We start from the raw sequence: 27,793 nt of genomic DNA, 5'->3' as shown, positions 1-27,793 counted from the left end.
GTACAGAGGCGGGGCTCCCTCAAGGGTCTCCGCGGATGGAGAAGGAGCTATGACAGGGACCCAGGTTCTCAGGCAGAGAATTCAGCTCTGTTCAAGTTTTATTGGACCCCTTTCGACCTGGGGCTCCTGCCTTTCGGCTCAGTTCAGCTGCCCAGAGGGAAGGAGGGAGGGAGGACGGGCAGAAGGAAAGGGCTGGAGACAAATCATTGGCCCTCCCGGCCCATGCCGGGTGAGGCCCTCCCTGTCTCCATAGAGATGGCTCAAGGGCCACCAGTCCAGGCAGCCCCTCTCGGCCAGTCCTCAGCCAGTGGCTATGTGGCTGGTGTGTGCCCGTTGGCCAGCCGCCCGGCCACCCGGCTCCGAGCGCCATCAGTGGGGGCTGCCCCGGGCCCTCGAGCTGCCCCGTTCTTGAGCTGCGGACATTCCTGAGCTGCCTCCTCCTCTTCGTCCTCCTCGGAGTCTGAGGACTCCACGTCGCTGCGGACATCCTTCTGCATCTGGGGAATAGGGAGGAAGGAAGAGGAAGCTTGGAGCAGGCAGGAACTTGGGGGCTGGGCTGGGCTGGGAACCCCAGGGAGAGGTGCACGCCCCAGGCCCCCCCTGCCTGGCCGAACCTGGCCCTTCTTTGCGAAGCTAAAGAGCATGCGCAGGATGAGGCAAGACCAGAACACGTGTAGCAGCTGCAGCGTCAGCAGGAGCGCGTTGAAGAAGTAGTAGCCAAAGAACGGGTTCCAGCTCAGGATGGAGTCGTAGTATGTGGTGTAGAGGATCCTACAGCCAGAAGGATGGAGGGGCTTCACCAGCCGCTGGAGCCTTCAACTTGCATGGCCTCGCCTGCTCTGGAACCTTCTATGACTTCCCAGTGCCTTCTACGCTTTTCAGCTGGGCGTGCAAGGTACCCCTCTCATCTGCTTATACTAAAACAGGATGTTCACCACCGGGAACCCCGAGGTGGGGCTTAGTACCTTGGCTATTCCCTTGGGTGGCCCTTTCACACCTTCCTTCCCTTCCTTAGACCCCCTGCCCCCTCCTCCAGCAGGTGACTACCTCTTCAGCTCATCAGCTACAGAGAATGTTCTTGAATGCCTCCCCTGCCCCCCCTTTCCTCTTGAAAAACCTCGAAAGATGAGGCTGTAGCAGCAGTGTCCCCCTGCTCTATCCCCTAATCTACTCTAGGGTAGCCAGTGACCTCACCTTACTCATTCAAGAGTGCTTAGCCCCCGGGGGGCAGGTGCAGCAGTTCCTGCTCTATCTGCAAACAGCAAGGGAGCCCCAGGACGGCCCCCACCTGGGCCCCAGGTGACCCCATCTGGGCTCACAGCTGCAAACACCAGTCGTGGGCTGGCGACTCTTACATACACTTCTCTCCCAAGAGTTCCAGACTGGTGTACCCACCGCCTCCTCGGGGGACAGGGAGCACGGGCCCCTCAAACCCAGCACTGCTGAGCTCCTGATGCCTCATCCAGCGCTTCCTGGGCTTGTTCCCATCTCCTGGCCCTGGGGGCACCCCCCTCTCACCTGCACCGGGCCCCCTGCTCCTCCTGCCTGCCCCGCCTCCCACAATCTGTTCTCCCTGCAGCCACCAGAGGGCACCCGTGAGCACCTGAGTCAGGTCCCGTACCTCTGCCCACAGCTCTGCCTCCCTTGGGATCAAAGCCCAAGTCTCCTTGCAGTCCCTAAGACCCTGCACAACCTGCCGCGTCCCCTCCCCTCCCTTCCCTCCTTCCCCCTCCCCCTCACTGGCTCTGCTCCAGCCACACAGGTCTCCTCGATGTTCTTAGCACACATTTGGGGCACAGTCTAGTCTCAGGGGCTTTGCATGTGCTTTTCCTCTGCCTGGAACACTGTTCCCCTATGATCAGCATGGTTCCCTTCCTCACCTCCCTCCAACTGAACTAACCCCCACCCCAACTTCACATGCTCTGTCTGCCTCATTGTCCAGCTGCCCCCACCCACGCAATGTCAGCTTCACAAGGTCAGGGATCTTTGAGTTGCTACCTCTGCTGTGTCTTCAGTACCCGGCACATTCAAAGAGGTTCAACAAATATTTATGGGGCAAGGACTTTAGTGAGCTGGCACCCCTGACCTCTCCTCTCTTTCCATGTTCCCGGCACGCTGGGTAACGAGGACTGTGCCTAGTTGTCGCCCTCACCTCTGGGCCTTTGCACATGCTGTGCCCTGAGCCGAGCACACCCTTCCCTGCCTCTTCCTGGAAGTCTCCCAGCCGATACCCCCAGCAGCCTGGGGCAGGGTGCCAACCTTCCCGACCCCTCCACAGGAGGGCCAACTCACTGGGTGGGGAAGAGCACCAGGCGGGTGTAGAAGAAGACCAAGGAGAAGATGAGGAAGAGGGTGTCGCACACGAGCCGGAAGCGTGTGTAGTTGAACATCTTACAGGCCTGGGGAGGGCAGCAGGAGACATGGGCTCGGGACCAGGGACCAGGTGGGATGGGTGGGGCCAGGGAAGGGGGGGCATCTCTGATGGAAAAGGGCTATAGGGAGGGAGCAGGTGAGTTGGTACCTTGTCTCCAGGAAACGCCTTGAAAGGCGGGGGGGGGGGGGGGGGGGGGGGGGGGGCGGATGGGGAGGGGTGGGATGGGGTGTGTGCGGGTAGAACTTTACCAAGGCTAAGAAGGGCTGGACTTCATCTCCCAGGAAGGAGGAGGCGGGGCTAGGGGGTGGGGCCTCATCACCCAGTCAAACCGAGGACGTGTGGCCTCATCTTCCAAGAAGGGAGGCCGCGCTTCATCTCCCAGGAAGGCCGAGAGGGATGGGGCTAGGGGTGGGGCTTTATGCCCCACAGAGGCCTTGAGGGGCGGGACCTCATCTCCCAGGAAGGCCATGAGGGGCGGGGCTTCATCTCTGGGGATGCTGAGGGTGGGGGCCTCCTCCAGTCAGACTGAAAGGGGTGGGGCCTCACCTCCCAGGAAGGATGAAAGGGGCGGGGCCTCCCCGCCCACTCAGACTGGTGGGGGCGGGACCTCATCTGCAGGTGCACCAGGGAGGGCTGTGCAGGGCGGCTGGGAGGGGGTCAGGGAGGGGCCGCGCCCACCTCCAGCAGGTAGTCGCTGGAGTCATGCAGCAGCAGCACCAGAGAGCCAATGCGTAGCAGGTTTGAGCTGTAGGAGAACGTCATCAGGAGGATGGTCACACAGTGATGTATCACCTGCTCCTTGAAATCCTATGGGAGATGGTGGGTCACAGAGGGCCAGGCTCCGTGGATGGAGAGGCCCCACCCCACGGGCCTGGAAGCAGGTCCTCTAGGGCAAGGGGAGGGCCTGGCGTGGCCTGGGCCCCACAGACTCTATGCCTCCTGCCAGAGGCACCCAGGGGATCTCCGGGTGTGGTTTTTGAGGCCACTCCTCCCCATCCCAGTTCCTCCATGGTGTCAGTCCCCTAGCCAGACTCTTGCCCTGGCCTCACCTTGCGCTTGACATCAAAGGGCAGTGTGATTAGCAGCGAGATGTAGAAACCCAGTTCCAGGATGTACCACCAGTACAGGGCCGGCTTCAGGGTCTGTGGTGGGACAGGGCAAGGTTAGCTGTGGGGCATGAAGGCTCCGACCAGGAAGGGGCATGGCTCAGGGCCCTCTCTGTTTGCTCAAAACCAGGACACTTGAATCTTCATGAGCTCCTCGTCCCTGGAGGTAATCAAGTGGTTCTGCAGCAGCTCCTGCTCTGAGTTTCCTGACCTCTTGGCCCCTCTCTCTTCCACCCAGGAGTCAAAAATAGTCAGAAAGTGGGACTCAGAGGGGAATTATGCTGTAATGTCTGGGTTTGGCTCTTATACCTATGGCTGCAGGAACTCTAATCACCCTGACACCCCGAGGCTCTGTGCATCCTTTGCCACTCACCTGGTTTGGGTAATTGTCCCAGCACCTTGCTGGCGTCCACAACCATGACTCCTGCAGGGAAACAGGTGTCTCAGGCTGCGCAAGGGTCAGAATGCAGCCTCCCACCCTGGGTCTGGGGCATCTTCGGGGCTTCCATGGCCTCGTACAGTTGCTTTCATTCAGCCCTGCTACTTCCTGCCTGGTTATAGCTCTTCCTTTGACTTTCGACTGGGCGCTCACTCACTGCAGAGCCCCCAGGGCCTGGTGACTAGTCCTCACTGGATGCCTGCTGAGTAAACATTCACCGTGACCTTGCCAAGCTCTCTCTACTCTCTGCTGTTGCACACAGATTTCTTCCTTTCTGGCTCTACCCTCTCCATACACACACACACACCCCTGCCCCTGCCCACATCCAGGCCCGGATCACAGCAGGTGCTTGTGGGACAAGTGGATGGGACAGGTGAGCAGTCAGGTATACTCACGTGGTACAGGACTGAGAAGCCACCGACAAAGGCACACAGATAGAAGACAAACCTCCAGCTGCAGGCAGGGAGGAAGCCTGTGAAGAGCTATCAAAAGGGCAGCCCCCCACCCCACTGCCCTGCACCCCAGGATCGCCCCCTCAAGCCCCACCCTGGCCTTACCAGGCCTCACAGAACTTCTTGGTCAGGCGGGGCCGATCCTGGTTCCGGCGTCTCCGGAACCATCGCTGGGTCTGCCGCAGCGTGAGGCCACACTGGGCGGCCAGGAGGGTCAGCTGGGGCTGGGGAGGGAGCCATGGAGGCTAGGGTCACAGAGGTCCCCTGGTGGCTTCCCACTCCTGTCCCCAGACAGGCAGGACTCGGCTCTGCTCTCCCCTCCCCTGCAGCCCCAGGTCTTGACTATAGCGTAGCCATGTCTACTACGAAGAGGGAGTGTGGGGATGTCACAGGTGGGGCCCCCCTAGAATACTTGGGCTTTATGAGAACTAAGCCCTGTTTACTGGGGAGGCAGGTCACTGATGAGGAATGGGGTTACGACAGACATCCGGGTGCAGAGGGAGATTGACAAGGGAGGGGGAATCGCTCTGCAGAGGCTGCCTTGTGCCCCCAGGGTGTGGGATCTTCCCTATTCCCCACCTCGGTCAGGACCCAGCCTGGTACCTCCACAGCCCAGACCCTGCCCACCCAGCAGCCACACCATGGATGGGAGTGGAGAGCAGGCCACAGGGCTGCCATTGTCACCTCCTCCATTCCCTCCCCAGAACAGTCAGGCCTTCCATTACACCCCAGGACAGGAGAGAAAACTGTTCCTCCTACCCCAATCCCAGAATCTGTCCATTAGGTAGCTGTGTCCCCTGATGATTAGGGGAGCTGAGAGGTGTGCAGCCTCACCTCCCAGGGCGGTGGGAGGGGCAGGGCCTAATCGCCCAGGGAGGCTGGGAGGGGGCGGGGCCTAATCTTCCAGGGAGTTTGGGAGGGGAGGGGCCCCATCTTTGGGGAAGCTGGGGACCCAGGTAGAGTGGAGAGTGGGGGGTACTGTGGGGGGTACTAGAGGCCACCATGACTCCCCAGGCCCCATCCACAGGGCAGCCCTGCTGGGCCATGGGGATGGGGGAGAGGAGCTCTCACTTCCTTGGGACTCCGCCCTTCCGTGAGGAAGTGTCTCTCCAGTGTGGTGTTTGGCTTCACCGGCCTCCTGGTCTGATCCCGCACACCCAGCAACCGGCTCAGTGGCAGGCCAACAAACCTGGGAGCAAGGGAGACAGAGCCCATCAGCCCAGGTGAGAAGGGACAGGATTGTGTATGTGTAGGACCATTTTATAGGTGGGGCAACTGAGTCTTGGAGGGGCCACCTTACCGGCCAAGGGAACACAGTCTGCACATGGCAGGGTGTGTAAGACTTGGAGTCTTTCTTCTCCGTCTGAGCGGAGGGTTTGGAGGTCCAGAAGCAAAAGCTCATGGGGTAGGACCCAGAACTTTCCATTGCTATGCCTGGCCTGGCACCCTAGCTCCCTGGAGGGGTAGCGTGGCTGTTGCACAGGACCAAACAGAGAAAGGCAGCTGGACCTGTCTTCAGGATGGGGGTGTACAGACCAACTCGAGGAGTACCCGGGCACTTTCACCCAATCCCAAACCAGGTGTGAGAGTCCCCTCACCGCCTGTCTCATGGTGGCCTTTGTCCTGGTCTGTCCCCTACCAGGCTGGGAGCTCTCCATGGGCAGGGGGTAGGATCTACTCCCTCTCATAATCCCCCCAACTCCAGGGTGGGGACTTGGAGCAGGGACCCAGGCCAATCACCACATTGGCCACAAGGGGGCCCCTAGAGCCCACAGGTGGGGACCAAATTTCATATCAACTGTGAGTGGGTTGCAAAATTAGGATTCACTCTGTCACCCAGCCTGGAGTGCAATGACATCATCATAGCTCACTACAGCCTCCAACTCCTGAGCTCAAGCGATCCTCCTGCCTCAGCCTCCGAAGTAACTAGGACTACAGGTGTGTGCCACCACGCTCAGCTAACTTTTCTATTTTTTGTAGAGATAGGGTCTCCCTCTTGCTCAGGCTGGTCTCGAATTCCTGACCTCAAGGGATCATCCAGTCTCGGCCTCCCAGAGTGCTAGGATTACAGGCATGAGCCACCACGCCCAGCCAGGATTTACTTTTTTTTTTTTTTTTTTTAAACAAAACCTCTGCCTACGTAAGTGGGAAAGGCTACACCCACCCCCACCCCTGTCCTTCACAGAGGCACAGGATGTCTTTGGAATGGGATAACCCCAACCTCAGATAAGGCTATCACTTAAATATTCAACCTGCCCTGCTCTGTGTCCTTGGATAGGTCACTCGACCTCTCTGTGCCTGTGTTTCTTCTTCTGTAAAATGAGGATTATAATAGCATCACTGCCTGGGGTTGCATCAGGGAGTTAAGACACGTGAACTGCTTCGAGCTGTGCTTGGCATGGTGTAAACCCTCAAAAGGGAGTCTGTTAAATCAATGCAACTTCAGAGGGGAGATTGTGGGGGGCGGCAGGCATTGGGGGAGGGCAGCTGAGGGTAGTGGGCAGTCAGACGGGATCTCAGGCAGGAAAGGGGCCTGACAAGGCAGGTCTGGGAGCTGTGACCACTGCAGTGGTCCATGTGGGAGAGAGCAGAGCCACCTGGCACAGAGGGAAGGGGCTCCAGGAGAGACGCCCACACTGCAGGAAGAGAATCTTGGCCAGGAGACCGACCCCGAGAGAAGGAAAACTGGTTCTTCACAGGGTCAGGATCACAAGAGAAATGGCTGAAAATTCACAGGGTTTGGCAACTGGGAGGTCACTGGGAACCTGGGCAGGTGGCACATGTGTACCTGGGGAACAGGAAGCCAGGCTGCAGGCGGGTGGATGGGGGGGAGCCGGGGATGAAAGGGGAGGCCAGGCCGGGCAGGGTGGCTCAGGCCTGTAATCCCAGCACTTTAAGAGGCCGAGGCAGGAGGATCACTTGAGCTCAGGAGTTCAAGACCAGCCTGGGCAACACAGTGAGACCCCATCTCTGCAATAAAAATTTAAAAATTAGCCAGGCGTGGTGGCTGCACCTATAGTCCCAGCTGCTTGGGAGGCTGAGGCGGGAAGATCACTTGAGCCCAGGAGTTTAAGGCTGCAGTGAGCTATGATCATGCCACTGCACTCCAGCCTGGGAGACAGAGTGAGATTCTCCTAAAGAAAAAAATGGGAGCTGGATCGAGGGAAGGTGTCAGGAGGAGCCAAAAGTGGGGGGAATTGGAGAAACTTATCCCCAGGAGACAAAGGGAGGAAGTCCCCAAGGCTTTGCTTCCAGATAGGAGGGAGGGGGCAGGGGCTTCTCCACTCGTCAACCATGTTTGGCCTCCACAGGCTGCGCCTTGGTCAGCAAAGTGGGCATATGTCCTCCAGGGTCCCATCTGCTTTATGAAGATGCCAGCACACCCACCCCCCAGCTGCAGCCAGGGTTTCCATAAACCAGCAATCAGAGACCAGAAGTGTGGGTGGTGGCAGCTGGGGGCAGGGTGGAGCCGGGAAAAGTGCTTTGGTGCAAAGTCACCCAGGACACATTCGGAAGGCAAAGGGTGCACGGGGCAGGAGCACACCCACGAACAACAACAGGGGTGACAGGCTGTGGCACGCAGATACTCACCTCTCGAAGGTGATGCGCAGGGCCAGTAGGACCAGTGCCAGGGGCAGGGCCGCCAGCATGTCCCGGGGGTGGGCGTAGACCAGGCCATCCCTGTCCTCCAACTGGGCCCATGATGTGTTGGGCGGTAACCAGAACCTGTCCTGCCAAAGCCACTCATTGAAGGTGGACAACATCCTGCAGACAGACACACGTTCCAGTTAGCAGGGAGCCCTGCAGATGGGGTGGGGGGGCGAGAGGCGGGAGGGAGCCACGGAATTCCTCCTCCACCACCATCAGTTCCACTGACAACCAAGAGGTGGGGCTGGAAGACCCCGCCTCCTTCTGCCAGGGACACTGGAGCAGCTCTCTGGTCTCAGAAGGGCAGGGCCTTGGCCACCACCCCACCCTCATCCTCTCTGTTGCCCACTGCCCAGCAAAGCATTTATTTTATGGCCAACATTCAAGGCAGATGAAGGCTGTGTGTCCGCAGGCAAATGGCTAGACCTCTCTGAACCTCAAGTTCACCTGTAAAACAGGAACAGTAATACCCACCTCTCAGCCCAGCCTGGTAAGGCACACACAGTGCTTAGTGTTGTGATTTTTAAGAAGGGTGGTAACTATACAGCTCAAAGCAATAATTATTATTCTGTACTTTGCAGACGCCAAAATGGTATTCAGAAGTCAAGGGAGTGGTTGCTTGGGGTTTAGGGAACTTGAGTCCTCAAACGTCCAGGAAGCTTTCCTTCCACTGCAGGAAGCTGCCTCTGACACAACCCAAAGATGGAGGGTTTAAAGAGATCTGGAGTGCCCTTCCTGGCCATCCTTTGGCAGACAGACTCCCCTTTAGGTAGGAATGTCGGTGGTCTCACTGGCTGTTCCAGAGGATGGGCTATGGGTGGGTAAGAGAACCTGTCACGTGACCGAGCTTGCCGGATAACAGAGCAGAGACCAAGGTGGGACAGCTACCCAACAACAGCAGCCTGGGAGGTAGCTCCAGCCTGCGGCACCTGAGCCTGCTTGAGGAGCCCAGAGAGCTGCTCCCTTTCCTGAGATCTTGAGCTAAGTGTCCAGACATCCACACCGATCCGCACTGTTTGATTATTCATCCATTCACTTGTCCATCCATTACCCATCCACCCACCCATTCATCCACCCATCCATCCATCCACCCACCCATTCGGGCAAGAGATGTTCTCCGATTGACTTGTACATGCCAGGTCAGGATTGGGCCTTGGGGACACAGCAGAGGAATAAGCACCTTCCTGTCCCCATGGAGCTCAGAACCCCACAGAGAAGGCAGCCAACAAACGAGTAAACAGATTCCCAAATAAATGAGATACCAGCGTGTAATGGGACCTGGTAGGAAACAAACAGGATGTTGTGATTTCAAATGTGATCAAGGTAATTAGCCAGGCGTGGTGGTGTGCACACCTGTACACCTGCTACTTGGCAGGCTGAGGCAGGAGGATCGCACCACTGCACTCTGGTCTGGGCAACAGAGTGAGACTCTGTCTCTAAAAAATACAGAAATAAACGTGATCAAGAAAGGCCTCTCGGCCGGGCGTGGTGGCTCACGCCTGTGATCCTAGCACTCTGGGAGGCCGAGGCAGGTGGATTGATTGAGGTCAGGAGTTCAAGACCAGCCTGAGCAAGAGCAAGACCCCGTCTCTTCTAAAAAATAGAAAGAAATGATCTGGCCAACTAAAAATATGTAGAAAAAATTAGCCGGGCATGGTGGCGCATGCCTGTAGTCCCAGCTACTTGGGAGGCTGAGGCAGGAGGATAGCTTGAGCCCAGGAGTTTGAGGTTGCTGTGAGCTAGGCTGACGCCACGGCACTCTAGCCAGAGTGACACAGCGGGACTCTGCCTCAAAAAAAAAAAAAAAAAGGCCTCTCTAGGGAGGTGCCATCTGAGACTTAAAGATGAGGTGGTCTTGGGTTTGTGTAGGAGGTGGGGCTTGGGGGAGGGGCTTTCCAGAGAAATTTCCATCAGGTGCAAAGGCCCTGAGGCCAGATGGAGCTTGGAGTGTTGGAAGACCAGCAAGGAGGCCCTTGTGGCTCCAGCAGAGCGAGGGAGGGAGGGAGGGAGGAGAGAGGGAGCACACCTGCCCATCCATCCATCCCTCCATCCACCCATCAGCCCATCTGATTTTTGGATCCATTTCAAAGTAGGCAGCAAGCCACACCACCCCTGAACACTTCAGCATGCAGATCATTAACTAGGGTTTGAAATTTGCTTATTTTTTTTTTCTTTCAAGGTAAAATTTAGCCAAGTGAAATGCATACACCTTAAGCCCACAGTTGCTGAGTTTGGACAAATCCACGTACCTAGCTAACCTAATCTACCACAAATGTTCCTTCCAGAAAGTTCCCTCCTACCCCTGGCTGGTCCACCCCCAACTCAGTCATCCAAAGGTAATTTCTGTTCCTTTTGAATTTTTTTGGTCATCTTAGCTTACTTTTGCCACTTCTAGAACTTCATATTAATGGAATCTCACACTGCGTCTTCGGGCCTGGCTTCCCTCACTGCGGAATCTTTTTTGGGATTTGGCCACGTTATTGCATCTGTTAGTAGCTTGAGGTTCTTTTTTATTGTCACATTGTATGTAGTGTGTGAATGCACCACAATTGGCTCATCATTGCTTGTTGATGGGCATTTAGGATGCTTCCAAATGCTCTGAACGGTCGCAGATGTGTCTTCTGTGAACAGAAGCTTTCATTTCTCTGGGTCATAAGGTGGTTGCATGTTTAACTTTATAAGCAATAACCAAACTGTTTTCCTGGGTGGCTGCACCATTTCACACCCCCCATCAGTGGAATGTGGGGGTTCTGTTGCCCTTGGTGTTACTGTGAGAGATGGGAAGCCCCAGGGTATTGGTTCTCATGCAAGGAGTGGGATTCCAGAGACAGTTTGGAGGTAGGGCCCCCGAAAGAGTTGAACACCCTCAGGAAAGGAGCCAGACACGGTGGCTCGCACCTGTAATCTCAGCATCTTGGGAGGCTGAGGTGGGAGGATTGCTTGAGGCCAGGCATTCAAGACCAGCCTGGGCAACATAACCAGACCCTCTTCTCTACAAAAAATAAAAAAAAATCCAGCCAGGCATGGTGGTGCACACCTGTAAGTCCCAGTTACTCGGGAGGCTGTGGCTGGAGGATCACTTGAGCCCAGGAGTTCGAGGCTACACTGAGCTATAATGACACCACTGCACTCCAGCTTAGGCGACAGAGTGAGACACTGTCTCAAAAAAAAAAAAAAATTCATGTCTATTTAATGGTGTACGACATGATGTGGTGTTATTTGTTGTTGTTTGAGACAGGATCTCACAATAGCCTGGTAGAACAAGAAGGGGATCTGGCTATACCCATTTTTCAGATGGGGTGGCTGAGGCCCAGGGAGACAGTGTCACAGGGAATGAAATTTTCAGAGAACTGAAAACTGAGGAGTACAACCCTAGGCCTCATTCTCTCCCCTCCCCTTGGGAAGAGAAGTCTGGGCCTTGCTGGCCAGGGGCACCTTGTTACAGCCACACCGGCACCCCTCCCGGATGCCAGCCCTGGCCCTACATGTTCTAGGTGCGGGGGGCTCTGGGCTGTTTGATCACACTTCAGAGAGGGCACCTGTCCCACTAACGGGTGAAGATATTGAGGCTCCTGGGGCTTTGAAGCATTGGGACCGGGACTCCGGCCAGTTTGATGGGCTCCAGAACGTGTTCTCTTCGCAAACCACAGCATCTCTTATTTATGCCTCAAGAGATGGAGACAGGCTAGCAAGAGGGCAGGACTTTCGGGGCCAAGACCTCTGCAGGCAGGACTTATTAGTCCGAAGCTCCCTTGGAGGGCTCCCTGGTTTGGACAGTCAGTTTCTGTCCCCCTTTCTGGCCTACTCAGGAAAGGGTGGGCTTGCTTCAACTGAGGGGACTAGAACTTGAGACTGGTCATGCTAGTGCCTGGCTGGCTCCCAATAGCACAGCGAGCAAGGGAGGGCTGGGGGAGGATGCTTTCACTGGATCCAAGGAAGGGCAATCACGGTGTACCTCCAGGAGGAGGTGACAACTGAGCCAGGTTTTGAAGGATGCATAGGAGTTTGCCAAACAGACAAAGGAAGTGTGTTAGCCCTCTGATGGCAGAGACCTTGTTCCTTTTCCCCACCATTTTGTGTCCTCAGCACCCAGCATGGTGCAATGAGTATTCTAGGCAGAGGGCAGTATTGGTGAAGGCTGGGATGGGTGACACGGTGTGGTTGGAGCAGGGTGTCAGCCAGTGAATGGTGGGCCTTGAGGCTGGGGACATCAGCAGAGGCCTGCTCTTGTGTGCTCTCCCCTGTCCCCTAAGCTCACTGTGACTTGCACACACCACGGTGTACAAGGATACGACCAAGACCCTTGGCATCCCCCAGTGGGGCCCGGGCAGTGGGAGGGCAGTTCATAAACACTCCGTGCTGGCATCGCGACTGATCCCACCTCACCTCTTTACCCAGCCACGTGACCTTGGGCAGGTGACCTGGGCTATTTGTGCCTCAGTTTCCTCTTTGGTAAAATGAGACCAACCATAGCTCCCCTGCCTTATGGAGTGCTTGGGAATGACTCCCAGGGTGGAGTGAGCGCTAAGTACAATGTAGTGGCCATGATGTTTACCAGTAGAGAAGAGAATATTCTGGAAAGGAGGGGCACTGGCCTGCAGTGGCTTCTACGTAGTTCCTCCCGGCCCCTTAGGACCCGGGTTCCTGGCATCCAAAGCGCCTCACGCTGCCTGGAAGCTCCCCCTTGCCTGCTCGGACTTCCCTTACAGCTGCAGCTAATGTGTTCAGGCGGGGCTGGGCCAGAGCAGCCTGGCAGGGTCATTTGGAGAGTCACTGGCTAGGTGGGTGGCTGGGCCAACGTGACCAGCCCGAAGCCTTTATTCTTCTGTCACCCCACCCACCCCCGAGCCCGGCTGCAGCCTGAAGCCTCCCTGGCCCCATTCCCAGCTCTGCCCCTGCCACCTGGGAGCCAGACTGATAATCCTTCTTAGTGGCTAAAAATACCCCCAAACTGGGGGAAAGAGAGGGAGCTTTGTCCTGGCGCAGGGTGGGGACTGGGGATGAGCCAGGAACCCTGACCCTGGCCAGGAGTCTGAGTGGGACACTCCTAGTCCCCACTGTGCCCCTGGCCCCCCATCCCCACCGCCCAGGGCCCCAGAGTTGCTCGATGATGCACATTGGTTTGTTTTGTTTTGCTTTAAATCTAGCAGAGAAATGCAGGACTTGCCTGGGGGTGTGAGAAAGGAAATCAGTTCAGACCCCAGATGTGTCTCTCACACACACACACACACACACACACACACACACACACACACACACACACGCCCAGCAGCCTGGCCTGCTGCCTGGGGTCACCTGATTCCTGCGGCCAGAGGCCCAGGCGGGAACACGTGATGTGCCCCGAGGAAGGGGGTTGTTTGCAGATAACCACAGCCTGCCCCTGTGCTGGGCCCCACTGTCCCTTCCTCCTAGATGGCCCTTGCTCCCTGAGCAGGGCCCCTGCGCCCGCAGGCTGCTAATGAACAGTCCAGGACATTAGCACGCCACTCTCCCTGAAGGCCCTAAGGAGGACCCCAAGTCCAGGGCTCTGCCTCACCCCAGCCCCTCATATTCGGGCAGGTTCCTGCCCTCCCTATGCTGGCCCGGCCTCCACTGCTCCCTAAGCTCAACTCGGCACAACCTCTGCCAGCTGGGACCCCAAATTACGAAGCTCATTCCTGCCCCAGGGCCTTTAATAAGCTATCACCCCAGACAGCCACGGGTCCAGCTATTTCATCATTCTCATCTCAGCTCAAATGTCACTTCCTCCAGGAAGTCTTCCCAGACTACCCACCAAAGAGGCCCAATTCAGTCCCTTCAGCCCTTTTGTCCCACTTGGTCCAGTTTCCTTGTTTGCCTGTCTGCCTCACCCCAAGGCAATATGCCTCAAGAAAGCCAAGAAAGTTGTTTTAATCACTGCTACACCCTCGGAGCCTCAGCTGGGACTGGGCACACCATTAGGTGCCAACTAAATGTTTTGGATAAATGAGTGGGTAGAACAGGCAGATGGACAGGTGAGTAGGTGTGAGGACATTCACTCAGGTGGTCAAACTCTAGGAAAAAAACCCATCTTCTCTTTAGTTTTTTAGAGACAGAGTCTCGCTCTGTCACCCAGGCTGGAGTACAGTGGGGCATGATCATAGCTCACTGCAGCCTTGAACTCCTGGGCTCTAGCAATTCTCCTGCCTCAGCCTCCCCAGTAGCTGGGACTACAGGTGCGCACCACCATGCCTGGCTAATTTTTTTATTTTTTGTAGAGATGGGGTCTTGCTATGCTGCCCAGGCTGGTCTCCAATGCCTGGCCCCAAGCAATCCTCATGCCTCAGCCTCCCAAAGTGCTGGGATTACAGGTATGAGCCACTGAGCTCAGCCCCACCTTCTTTAACAGGCAAGGTTGGCTTGATCTCCGAGAATCTCTCTCCCTGCTCAGGAACTGGGAAGCCCGAGGCTAAAAGCAAGAAGTGGTACAGGTCACAGGTCACCCAGCCAGTAAGGGACAGAGTTAGGGATGGAAGCTCCCTTGGGTGGGGAGGAGACTGCTCTGCTCCTCCCAGTGGGCTCAGGGGCCTACAGGACCCTGTGGAATCCTCCCCAGGCCTGTGTCTGCCCATCAAGCTTTCCTCAAAAAGCAAACTCCTGTTTCCAGCCACCCTGTGAGCTTTCAGGGTGTCAGGAGCTCAGTGTAAAATTTCTTAACATCTACCACCCTCAGCAGGGGCTTCAGTGAGCCAGGCAACGTCCCCTTGCATCCCTGGCCTTCTCTTCCACTGTACTGCAGCTGCCCACCCAACTCTGGCCTGGTACTAGCTTCAGGGAGGAAGCGAACAGAGGGCCCCTCCCTCCTCACTCTTCCAGAATCATCTGTCTCCCTTCTACAGCTCTATTCGAGTTCCTGTGTTATATCGGCCATGGCCATCCAGCTGCTAGGATTCTCAAAGACCAGCCCCCAAGGTCCCAGCTTCCAGGCCTTTGCATATGCAGGTACCTCCCGCCCATGGCCCCCATCCCGTTCCCCAGGGCCAGCTCCTACTTGTTTTTCAAGCTCTGGGTCTGATTAAATTCCCTACTTAAGAGGCCTGCCCTGCCCTTCCCAGCTAGGCAGAGCCCCCTGCCCACTCAGCCCAGCCCCACCACATGCCTCTGGGCCAGCCCTGGCTCTGTGGGGCTTGAGGTGCTGTGTCTGGCGCTGGGTCTGCCCCCAAACAGTGACGGCCAAGCCAGGGTGAGACATCACGGGGCCCCCAGCATCGCAGAGGCAGGGATGAGGAGGTTTCAAGGACTAAGGGGAGAGAGAGGATGAGGTCTCTGGGGGCGGGAGGTAGTTTGAAGGGAAAAATGAAGAGTCCCCAGCCTCAAAGGCAGGGGAGTAGGGTGGTGGCAGTGTTGGTGGTATAAGTAGGATTTTTTTTTTTTTTTTTTGAGACAGAGTCTTGGTCTGTTGCCAGGGCTAAAGTGCTGTGGCCTTTGCCAAGCTCACAGCAACCTCCAACTCCTGGCCTCATGAGATCCTCCTGCCTCAGCCTTCCCAGTAGCTGGGACTACAGGTGCAGCCACCACGCCCAGCTAATTTTCCTATTTTTAGTAGAGACGGGGTCTCACTCTTGATCAGGCTGATCTCGAACTCCTGACCTCAAGTGATCCTCCCTCCTCAGCCTCCCAGAGTGCTGGGATCACAGGCGTGAGCCACCACACCTGGCCTGAGTGTTATCTACACAGGTACGTGATCAAGCATATATGTGGGGTGTGACTGGAGCCCACTTGGACCATTACAGTTAAAGAAAGAAAAAGTGGCTTTACTGAGGTACAAGGAACAACGTGCAAGAAACTATGTGTTTGAAGAGTGCAATCGATACATTCTGACACACGTACACACCCACGAAGGCATCTCCTCCCTCAAGACCATGAACACATCCAAACGCCCCCAAATCTCCTTGTGCCCCTTTGCAGCCCCTCCCTCTGTCTCTTCCAGTGAAAGCCGGAAGCAACCTTGATGTCCAACAGTCGGGAATCAGAAACCTCAGCATACCACCCTATGAAACATCACCTAAGAATTTGAAAAGGAAAAGGAAGATACGACTGGGATGAACCCTGAGGACATTATCCTCATTGAAATAAGCCAGACACAAATGGACGAATACTGTGTGTTTCTGCTTATAGGAGGCCCCCAGTGTCATCAGATCCCACAGAGACAGAAAGTAGAATGGTGGGTACCAGGGGCAGGGGAGAGGGACGGGGAGTTACAGTTAGCATTGAATTCAGAATTTGTTTGGGGCAGGGCACGGTGGCTCACACCTGTAATCCCAGCACTCTGGGAGGCTGAGGCAGGAGGATCACTTGAGCTCAGAAGTTTGAGACCAGCCTGAGCAAGATCGAAAATCTCTATTAAAAATTAAAAATTAGCCAGGCATGGTGGCACATGCCTGTAGTCCCAGCTGCTCGGGAAGCTGAGGCAGAAGGATTGCTTGAGCCCAGGAGTTGAGGTTGCTGTGAGCTAGGCTGATGCCACTGTACTCACCTTGGCAACAGAGTAAGACTGTCTCAAAAAAAGAAAAAAAAAAGAATTTCGGTTTTGCAAAATGAAAAGGTTCTGAGATTGGCTCTGTAGCCATGTGACTATATTTAACAACACTGGATCATGCCACTAAAAATGGTTAAGATGATTAGGTTTTATGTTATGTGTATCTTACCACAATTGAAACAATCTTTTCAATTTTAAAAATGACCAAAGGTGGAGTGAGATGGAAGAGCTATGCTCATGACTTGGGAGGATTGTGGAGTTAAAAAAAAATAAACAAAAGAAAAAGCAAAGACCTACTAATGGCCTGATACCTAATTTCTGCAGTGGAAAGCCACAAGGGTTCTGCCTCTGATGATGGCAGACTTACCACATCAGACCAGCCCTTTCATAGATTACAATGATAAATTCTGAGCTAAATGTCAAAGACAACTACCTGAAACTTTTCATGCTTCAATGTCCAACCTGGTAGCTGCTAGCTACATGTGTGCCTATTTAAATCTAAATTGATTAAAATTAAATAAAATTACAAATTCAGTTACTTGGTTGCACCAGCAACATTTGTGTACTCAGTAGTAGGCCAGTGGCTACTGTATTGCGCAGTGCAGATGTGGAACGTTTCCATCACTGCAGAAAATTCTACCGGACAGTATCACTTTAGGGAGTGACTAAAAGCAAAAGTTGGATGGGAGTCTATAAATGGAATACAAAAATGGCACTAGGTGAGTTTTCCATTTTTTTAAACTGCTATTCATTGGTGACACAAACTAGCTTCAAGTATAAGAGGACAGAGTCCAAGGGGACCACAACAGCTCAACAATAAAATAGAATATCTAGGAAAGAAAAAGCTAGAGAGGTGAAACCACAAATTCTACACAAAAATTCTGTGTAAGTCTCTTGCTGACCCTTGAACCATGCATGTTGGATGCATTCCAACTAGCCCAGTTAAGGATAAAAAGAATGAAACCAAGATTTCATCTGTCACCCACCACAAGGGAAACAGACTTTAGAGTTTGAGTCCAGCCAGGGTAATTGCCTGGTAAAAAATAGTTACATCTTTTTTTTAAAAAAATTCAATGCTCTTCAGAGGAACATAACAGAACCCAGAGTCTCTACAACGTATCTTTCACAATGTCCTGAACACAATCCAAAACTAATAGATGAAGACATAGGAAAACATGACCCACACTCAAGAAAGAAGAAAATTAAGGGAAACTGACCCTGAGGTGCCCCAGATGTTGGAATTAGCAGATAAGGTCTTTGAAGCAACTATTATAAATATATTCAAGGATGTAAGGATAAATTAGCTCCTAATGAATGAATAAGAAACCTCAGCAGAGAAGTAGAAACTATAAAAATGTACCAAACGGAAATTATAAAACTGAAAACATACAGTATCTGAAATCAAGAATTCACTGTGTGGGCTTGATAGCAGGTTTTAGATGATAGGAGAGAGTTTGTGGGTTCTAGGTTTTGCTCTGATGGTATCTCTCCGTCACTCAACCTGAAGTATGACACCTGCCCCTACTTCTCTCACCGGCTGGTGGCTGGGTCCTTTTCCACCCCTTAGTGACAGTGTACATGGAGGCAGCTTCAGGTAGGGCCAAAGAGCTGCAGAGCCAGACTGTCCTCTGGGAGAACAGGCTTTGCTCATGCCCGCACCAGGGATTACCCAAGGCACCACCAATCAGCAGCACTGGTACCATCCCACATACTGGCCAGCAGACACTTGCTCCGGGACAGCCCCTGACTCCCTTTCCCATTGGAAATGTCAGCCATGCTCTGAGCAAAATGCTGTTATCATTCCCATTTCGCAGATAAACAAATTGAGTCTCGGAGACACTGAGTCATCTACCCCGGGTCACATAGCTGATAAATGACCAGGCTGGCATCTGACCCCAGCTCTGTGCCACTGGGCATTCCAGATGGACGTGGGCTCAAAGAAACTCGAACTCTTGAGGTCAAGTGATCCTCCCGCCTCAGCCTCCCACGGTGCTAGGATTATAGACATGAGCCACTGCACCCCGCCAACTCAGAGAAACTCAGTGCGTCGGCAGTAGCCTCAACATTCTTAGAAAGCAACACCTGCCTTCGTGCTTCTCCCTCACCCCTCTCTCTCTCTCTCTCTCTCCCTACCCTGCCATTTTGGCCTTTGTCTTTTAATCACCAGTGACACCCACCCATGGCCAATTCCCTGTACACGTATCCGGGACTCCCTTAGCACATCCTCCTTTCATCCATCCCTCCTTCCAAGAACCATGCCCTCCTGGGTCCCCTCCCCTCCACTGTTCTGTCTCCAATTCTAGCTGGTTCTCCTCCCTTTTAGCCCCAAACGATGCTGGGCCTGGATTCCCTGGCACCGTTCACTCTCCCTGGGAAATTCACCCACCCTGAGCCACAATCGGCACATCCATGCTGCTGGTTTCCAGATTTCTGCTGCTCCCAGGGGGGCCAAACTTGCTTACCCAACATCACCTGGCTGTGCCCTGTCTGGACTTGTCACGCTGGAGTCATCCCCCATCGAGCCGGCTTCCTCTGATCCCGTGGCTTCTTGGCTAAGATTCCACCATCCACCCCGTCTTTGGAGATAGGAATCTGGGAGTCATCCCAGACTCTGCTTCACACACCCTGACACTCAGCCACTCACCAATTCCTGGGACTGCGTCTGCCTTCCCTGCCCGAATCCCATGGCCATGGTCTCTTGGCTGAACCATTGTGGCCACCCCTGCCTCTGGTCTTGCCACAGTCACCTGCCCTCATGTTTTCCTTCTAACCCATAAATCAGACCCTCAGCTTTAAATCCTGTAAGTGCTCCCACTGGCCCAACACTGTGCTCCCCAGTGCGCCCCTGGGCCTTTGCACATGCTATTCCCCCTACCAGTAATGCCTCCCTTCTCCCTGCCAAACTCCTCCCAATTCTGCACAACTCTGCTCTCTAGACACTTCCTCTAGGAGGCCCCGCCAGTTGCCCCTGGGCTGGGTTAGGGGCTCCTCTCCTGTCTTTCTCAGAACTTTTGGGGCAATTTTCTATCTCCCCCAGTATCCCTGTGATGGAGACCTCTCCATTTTCCCAGCCCCTGACACACGTTGGGTGCCCGGGAGCTGTCCACCAAATGGATGAATGAACGAGGTTCAACTGAGACACCCAGGATCCCAGAGGACAGCTTAGCTCCACACTGCGACCTTCCCCCATCCTCTTCCACCTGAGCCATTTATGCTCCCACCTCTCTCTTCAAAAGGCTCACATTGCTTTTTTTTTTTTCCTTAAATACATTTATTTTCAGATGACATTTGCCTTCCCTCCCTTAAAGGGCAAGACAGCATCAGTATCATGTGCACAGAGTAGCCGTAAAAACAACAAAAACAAAACGAAGTTCAGACCTGGCCAGTCCCTGATGCTGCCAAGGCTGCCCGCCTGGGCCTCCTCGGGTGCTCCTGGTTCAAGGGGAGGTTGGCAAGTGCTTGTCACCTCAGCTTTAAAGACACAGCAGCAGCAGCCTCTGGCCTCGACTCTGAAATTCTCAAATTCTCAGCTGGGGGTGGGGTGGGAGGTCCACAGATGGATCGCCAGGGTCTGTTCACAGCTGAGAAACGTCACTCTGATGCAATACCCAGATGCCACCAGGACTTTACCTGAGCTGTTCCCTCCATCTGAGTCACTACTCCCCATTCCCACTATCTGCTGCCTGGCATGGGTGACCCTTCAGGGAAACAGCTTGCCTGCCGCTGCTTCCAGGAAGCCTTCCAGGACTCCCAGGCTGGGTCAGGAGCCTCCTCTCACCCCGAGGGTCCGTGGTTCCTCCGTTGCGCCCAGGTTACTCTACTCTCCCTTGTAATTGCCCAGGACGCGTCTGTCCCCCCACTGGCTGGGGGGCTTCCAGGAGTGCAAGAAATATGCCTGATTCCTGTCTCAGCCCATCACTGGCTCTGACTCAGACTCAGCTCAAATGTCGCCTTTCCAGGGAGGCCCTGACTACCTGCAATAAAGTACCCCCCCCCACGCTCCCATCACGTTTCTGGAAAATTCCAGGATATGTGGGAAAGCCCTAAATATCTGGGGGGGGCCTCGGACAAACCCGGACGTCTGACTCTGACTCCTTCCAGCCCCAGCCATGTCCCCAGGGAGCTGCAGCAGCAACAGGTGTCAGGCACTAGGTGCTTCTGTCAGCTGCATTTTGCAACTAGGGAAACTGATGCATGGAGTCACCCAAGGCCATGAAGTAGGAAGTGGAGAGAGAGCTGGGATTTGAACCTGAGCCTGACTGTTGCCTGTTTCCAGAACCCGTTGTTTTTTGTTTTGGGGTTTTTTTGTTTGTTTGTTTTTTTGAGACAGGGTCTTGTTCTGTCTCCTGGGCTGGAGTGCAGTGGTGTGATCATAGCTCACTGCAGCCTCTAACTCTTGGGCTTAAGCGATCCTCCTGCCTCAGCCTCCCCAGTAGCTGGGACTACAGGTGCATACCACCATGCCTGGCTAATTTTTCTATTTTTAATAGAGATGGGGTCTCGCTCTTGCTCAGGCTGGTCTCGAACTCGTGGCCTCAAATGATCCTCCCATCTCGGTCTCCCAGGGGGCTGGGATTACAAGCATGAGCCACCGCACCCAGCGGGAACCTGCCTTTTAACTGCCACCTCATGTGGCCCCACCTCATGTGGCCCCACCCCAAGGCTATCCCCGCAAAGCCAAGTCACAACCAGGAGTACCCAGATGCCTGTCATCATCTAACATTTATTGGGCACCTACTACATGCTAGCTCCACACTGGGATCCCAGCAGGGAGCAGAGTGGACGAGGATTCCCACTCCCACGGAGCTGATGTCCTGGACGGGGTGGGGCCAAGGGGACAGCAAAGACTCTATGTTTTGTTATTTGTTTTATCAGGTGGTGACCACTGACTCAGAGAGAAAATTAAGTCAGGAAAGGGAATCAGGAGCCAAGCAGTCGGGAGGGAGCTGCAACTTTTAAAGAGGGAGGCCAGGAAGGCCTCCCCAAGAAGGTGGAGAGGTAGGGGAGGAAGCCAGAGGATAGAACATTCTAGAAAGCAGGAACAGCCTGTGCAAAGGCCCTGAGGCAGGGCATGCATGCTGGATTCAAGGCACAGAGACGAGGTTCATGTGGCTGGAACAGAGAGGAACGAGCGGGAAGAGGTGAGATCAGGGAGGGGACAGACTTCCATTTAGACCTGCTGTTACCACCATCTCTGATGGAGAATTGAGACCCAGAGGTCTGCCTGTCTCCCCAAGTCGCCGTCCATGCGCCATCTCCCGACAGCCCAGCCCCTACACCCCTGCCCCAGCTGTGGCCCACTGCACCCACCAGGATCACAGAGCAAGACCAGGGACAAGGGGCACCCATCCCCGATTTGGATGGGGATGAAGGTGACAGTCCTGGTCACAGTTCCCCAGTCAGTGGTAGGGGCTGGAGGGAGTGGGGTTCACAGAGCAGGGCCCAAGTCCTTTCTTTCTCCTCCACCTGGGAAGCGGGTGACGCAGGCTGGTGGCTGGGCCATCCTCAAAACACACCTGCTTGGTTTTTGCCGTTGTCCTCCAGGCCCGGATGAGCTGCCATCCCTGCACCCCTAAGGCCTCTGAGGACGTCCCGGCTCCTCCCCGCAGCTCGGAGCCCGGGCTGCCACCCACCCAGCTACTGCCAACACCTCCTCCTCCTCCTCCCTGCCCCTCATCCCCCTCATTGGTATAAAACATTTTTTAAAAATTAGCCAGCATGGTGGCACACACCTGTGGTCCCAGCTACTCAGGAGGCTGAGGGAGGAGGATTGCTTGAGCCCAGGAATTTCGAGGCTGCAGTGAGCTGATGATGCCACTGTACTCCAGCCTGGGTGACAGTGAGACCCTGTCTCTAAAAGAAAAAAAGTACCAAAGCAAAAGCAGTAGAGCTGCACATCCTCTCACCCCTTGAGTAAGATCCTCTAGGCTCTGCTGTGGCTGGACTGGGGAGCCCTGAGGACGCTCAGCCCCTGTGGCTGCCCGTCTCTCTACTCTCCCAGCTAACATTGCTCACCTGCTTCGGCCACCCCGGCCTCCACACTGTGCCTCCAACATGCCAAGCTTGTTCTAGCCTCAGGGCCTTTGCACAGGCTGGGGCTTCTTCTTCCAGATATCACCTAGCTGGCCCCTTTTATTCTTCAGGCCTCATCCCTGTCCCTGTCCCCCTCTCCCCACAAGGGAAATCAGTTCCGCAAGTGGTTCACTGCCAGACCCAGTGCCTCCCAATGCAGGTACTTCTAAGTGTGTGCTGAATGAACAATTGAGTGACTGACAGACAGACAGAGGTGGAATGGAGGTGGGGCCTGGTGCAAGGCAGAGGAGGGGTCCCCAGGGTGTGGCTGGTAGGACACGATCCCTCTTCAGACACACCGTCATTGGACCCTAGACCAAACTTTCGCTTCGGGATTCCAGGAAGGGGTAGGGAGTGAGAACAGAGCTGAGCTCTAGCCAGTTCAATGTGAGTGACAGCATCATATTAACAAAGGTATAGAGTCCAAAATGAGGGAGGGGAAAGGCCTCTTCTGTGCTGCTCTGGGCAGATCCAGGCTGCGTCCAAGGGGCCTACTCAGGAGTGGAAAGGAAGCCCACGCAGAAGGGCCTGGGGAGGGGAGGGACAGCCACATAAGGGAGTAGAACCCCTGTCCCTGAATTATCCAAACAGGGGATTCAGAGACACTGGTGTTCCCTTCGTCCTCACGGAAGCCCGTGCTCCCTTGGCTTCCAGCTCGCCGCCCTCCCATGATCCCTCCACTGCCTCCCAAGTTCCCCGGGGCCTGCTTCTCCAAAGCCTGCCCGTGCCAGCCTCCTCCACCTGCGTGTCTAGCCCACCTGCGCACCCGGCAGCAGGCCAATTTCCAATGGCTGGAAGCAGACTGCTGACTCGTATCTAAGCCCCCTGTGCAGTCTGTGGCTACTCACACCTCTCCAAGATCCACCCACGCCTCGCACATCCACATCACCACCTGGTCCAGCCCATCAGCCATCGCTCACTTGGACCAGTGCAGCCCCCTCGACCCCCTGGGCTCCAAACGACCACCCAAATGCCCTGTTCAAGGCCAGCAGGCTGCCTCTGCCCTCTCCAGACCTCACCACCCTGGCCTCACCATTCCTTCCTGGCTCTGCAATTTTGCCCACTGGTCTCTCTGCCTGGTTAACTCTTACTCATCTTTAGCAACCCAGCCAGCTGTCACCTCCTTCAGGAGGCCTTCCTTGACTTCTCCCCAGGCTGAGGCAGGCGACTCCACTAGGCTCCCTCCCCACCACCCTAGGGGTGGCTCTGCGATATTTTACTAGCCTCTGCTTCCCTGGTGCGTACTCCCAGCTGGGCTCAATTCCTTTACTTAGGATGGGGTGACTACTATTATTCCATTTTATAGGCAGAGAAACTGAGCAAGCGGAGGTGAAGTCACTGGCCCCAAGGCACTGAACTAAAACTGGCAGGACAAGGTTGAAGGCAGGTTCAAGCCCTGGCAGCGGGAAAGGGAACAGCCTGTAGTGCCCCAGATAAGAGGGGAACAAGCCAACATGCGCCTGCTTTCCTGTGTCCCCCCAGGGGTGGGAGGAGGGGACCTTGGCCCACTCCTGCTGCCAGAGACAGTCATCCCAGCGGCTCCTGAGCCAAGTGCTCACTCTGTGCCAGGCACTCGGCCAATCGCACACTTTATTCAACCTGCAGACAGCCCTGGCCGGGAGGTGGGCACTGTTCTGAATTTCTCGGAGGAGGAAATTGGAGGCCACGGGCCCCGAACTCCCATCTGGTGCTGGAGCCCTCCTCCATGCCCTGGGGGGTGGTGTATATGGCTGCCACCGGAATCTGCCAACCTCTTTCCTAGCCAAGGCTTCCTTTGATCCAGTAACACCCTCAGGGGCAAGTCTGAACAACCCATTTTACAGATGGGCCAAATGAAGCTCAGAAACCTCTCCCCGGGGCCCAGGTGTGCTGGGAGAGGCTCCTGGTAACACCTGCGGCCCCATATTTATTCACAACAGCTGTTCCTAGAAGGGAACCAATTTGAGGCTGGGCAGGCTGAAGGTTTCAAAGACACCGCCACAGTCGGATTTTTATCTTGGGGCAGGCCCGGTTCCATGAGTCCAGGTCCCCTCAGCGTGGCCCCCTGGCCACCATGCTCAGATGCCTGGGACCCCACTGTGGCTCAGAGTGGGGTCCATGGGAGGCCGTTCCCCCATCTCATGGAATCTCACAGATTTTGCAAGCCCCAGCTGCTACTCCCCAAGTCTCCCCCACCCAGCAATAATAGGCCCCTCTATACTCCTGCCTACTCAGGGCAGAAACCTACATGCACTTTTCCTCCCGCCCCACTTGCAAACGGGGAGGGAATCCAAATGATGTTCTGCCAAAGTGAGTCCCCCATTCGCCCACTTCCTATCACACGCTCCGGCGGGGGCCAGGCCAGCAGCCTCCTCCCACATCTTCTACCCACAGCGGCTACTGAGATTTTCTTCTGAAGACACAATCGGATCATGCCACTAGCCGGTTCCAAGCCTCCCGGGTCCCTGCCGCCCCGAGAATGGATTCCCCACACCCCTCCCCACCTTCCACGCCCTGGCCAACCCCTCCCCACCTCCGATCCTCCCTCTGCGCCTTTCAGCCACGTTGGCCTCTTTTCTGCTCGGCAAACACTACGGGCTGGGCCCTGCCCCGGGATGTCGCCCTTTCCTGGGCCTAAAAAGCCCACGCTGGCTGGCACAATCAGCCCAGATGACACCTTCTCCGAGAACCCCTCCCTGACGCCGGTCTCGACACCTCCATCCTTGCCCCGGCTGTCTGAAGCTTCTTCCCAGCGCTCAGCCGGGGTTGGAATGACGTGGTTCTCCGGTTAAGCGGTTCTCCGAAGCCGTCTACGCGGGCCGGGCTGCGTGTTCCCAGGCCAGGGCCCCCGGCTGCGTCCCCAGGCCCCGCACGTCGGTGGCACCCAGTAGGCGCCCACACCCCCCGCGTCACACGGCTCGGATCGCCCCCTCTCCTCCGCCCCGCTTCGCGGCTGCGCCCCGGCCCTCGGGAGGCTCGGGGCTCTCTCGGGGAGGCGGCCCGCGTCCCGGACCGGATGGGGAAGCCCCGAGAGGGCAGTCCGGGCGGGGTGATGGGGGCCGGAGCCCAGCTGCGTCTGGGGGCCGGGCCGGGGCCGCCATGGCCGCGGAGGCGGGGCCCGAGCCCGCCGCGAGGATTGCGTTGGGGACCAGGGGCGCTAGCTTACCTGGGGGCGCGGGCGGCCGGCGCACCGAGGGCCGGCGGCGGGGCGGGGGACACGCGCCTGGCAGCGGACTCGGAGGAGCAGCAGACACGCGCCGCCAGCTCCAGGCAGCCGGACTCTGCTCCGGGCCCCGCCTCGGCCCCCCGCTGCGGACATAAGGCTGAAGGGAGGGGGCGCGGGGCGGGGCCGGGGGCGGGGCCCGGAGGGGCTGGGCGGGGCCGGGCGCGGGGACCTCTCGGCGAGCCCAGGCCCCTCCCCGGACCCCCAACCGGCCTCGCCGGGCCCCGCCCCCGCCCCGCCCACGGTGCGCCTGACTCGGGGCCGCTGCGCGTCTCCAGTCTGCGCTTTATCGCTCACCCGTAAACCCTGCGTGTCTGCGGCGCGCCCCGTCCGCCCCGGCTTCATCCCTGCCGGCTGCGTGTCCCCCGAGGCACCCTCCTCCTGGGTCCCCTATTCGATCCGGGAAGCTCTGGCCGCACTCATCTGCCCACACCCGTAGGGCACCCCGAAACTCTGGGGCGCACTTCTGGGTGTCACGGGGCGAGGCCCAGACCCCACCGCTGACCTCAGCGGCCACCCCAGGTGCCCCAATCTGCGGACCTGTTTGCGGGCCGAGGCGTGTGCAGGGTCCCAATCGATTAATGGGCGGTGAGGAGGGCAGACGGGCAAAAGCTACGGCTTGGTGGGGCGCAGGGTTCAGGCGGCAACGCTGGAGAGATAAAGTCGGGAGATAGGCCAGCGTGGATGGTGGCGCAGCCTCGGGTTTGGCCCAGGGCAACAGGGGAGTGGGCTGGGGCCCCCCTTGTCACGTGGAACCGAAAATGACCCGTGATCAGCAGTGAATAGGGGACAGTCCCGGGGGGTTCCAGAGCCATGCTGGCCAACCGCATGTGTGAAATAAGGACGATAAACCTCCCCCTGAGTCAGCTCAGCAGCAGACCCAAGGCCCGGTGAAGGAAGGTGTGGGAAGTCGGGGCTTTCCTGGCCGTGAGTTTCTAGGAAAGTTGCTTAAACTCACTGAGATTTAATTTCCTCACATAAGAAGGGGAAGGGACACAGAAGGCGTCTGTTGCAAGCGAGGAAGAACCTGTCCCTCAGAGTCCAGCCTCCTGGCCTTTGCACTTGCCCTTCCCTCTGCTACCCTGTTCTTTTCCCCGCTTTTAAAAATTTATTTACTTATTTATTTGTAGAGACTGGGGTCTTGCAGTGTTGCCCAGGTTAGTCTCAAACTCTTGGCCTCAAGCAATCTTCTTGAGTAGCTGGGACTGCAGACGTGCCCCACCACATCCCATTAATTTTTAAAAGTCTTTTGTAGAGATGAGGGTCTCGCTATATTGCCCAGGCTGGTCTCAAACTTCTGGGCTCAAGGGATCCTCCCACCTGGGCCTCCCAAAATGCTGGAATTGCAGGTGTGAACCGCCTGGCCCGGCCGCCTTTCTCCTTTCAAAAACATGCATCCTCCTCCTCCCTCAGGCCTCAGCCCCCTTCCCCTCCCTGCCAATTTCTTCCTCTGTCCCCGCCCTCCCTAAATTCACCTGTTTATACTATGCCACCCTCCCTCAAGAGCTTGTTTGTGCATGGGCAAAAGGAATATAATAGAGTGACTTTTCTCAGTTCTGACCAGGCAGCTGTTATATCTCAGACCGCGCACCTTCTTGGGCACTCTGAACATGGCAGCTGTTTGTGTTAGTGGTAGGGAGAAGTCTGAAGTCCCCAGAAAAGTGGAGTTGGAGGCAGCTAAGTAGAAGATCTGGGTGGGCCAGGGTTAGGGGGAGATTTCAGGTGGTAGGTTCTGCACAGGGCAAAGGCAGGGAGGCTGGAAGAAGGAGCCTTGGGTGGGCCTGGCGGGAAGGGACCCAGGCTGGATCTTCTGCAGTTGGGCTGCTTCTCACCTGTCCCCACCCCAACCTCTATCCCTAAGCATTCAGCCCAGGCCTAACTCCAAGCCTGGGTCGGCGGGTGTTCAGGGCAGGCTTCCTGGAGGAGGCAGCATCTGAGCCCTGAGAGATGCATAAGTGAGGGGACTACACCAAGTATGTGTCCAGAGAGGACAGAAGGGCTGG

At 56.1% G+C, this 27,793-nt stretch overlaps 1 protein-coding gene across 2 annotated transcripts; it reads right to left on the bottom strand.

Moving 5' to 3' along the window:
* Window positions 1-65: 65 nt before the first annotated feature.
* Window positions 66-25,864, bottom strand: CERS4 (ceramide synthase 4). Of its 2 annotated transcripts, none has more exons than XM_045547799.1 (11): window positions 25,734-25,864; window positions 7,963-8,136; window positions 5,443-5,560; window positions 4,477-4,595; window positions 4,315-4,372; window positions 3,854-3,904; window positions 3,424-3,516; window positions 3,053-3,181; window positions 2,293-2,399; window positions 615-771; window positions 66-497 (listed from the first exon to the last, which is right to left on the bottom strand). In XM_045547799.1, the coding sequence occupies exons 2-11, from the start codon at window positions 8,133-8,135 to the stop codon at window positions 312-314; spliced, it is 1,191 nt and encodes a 396-aa protein (XP_045403755.1). In that variant the 5' UTR covers window position 8,136; window positions 25,734-25,864; the 3' UTR covers window positions 66-311. The 2 variants fall into 2 exon arrangements, with proteins under 2 accessions (XP_045403755.1, XP_045403766.1); XM_045547810.1 differs by lacking the exon at window positions 25,734-25,864 and adding an exon at window positions 9,115-9,403.
* Between the last annotated feature and the right edge of the window lie 1,929 nt (window positions 25,865-27,793).

This window comes from Lemur catta, chromosome 1, assembly GCF_020740605.2.
Source record: "Lemur catta isolate mLemCat1 chromosome 1, mLemCat1.pri, whole genome shotgun sequence".
Classification (NCBI taxonomy): domain Eukaryota; kingdom Metazoa; phylum Chordata; class Mammalia; order Primates; family Lemuridae; genus Lemur; species Lemur catta.
Note: the sequence above shows the minus strand (reverse complement) of the source record. Positions and strands in the feature narration are given on the sequence as shown.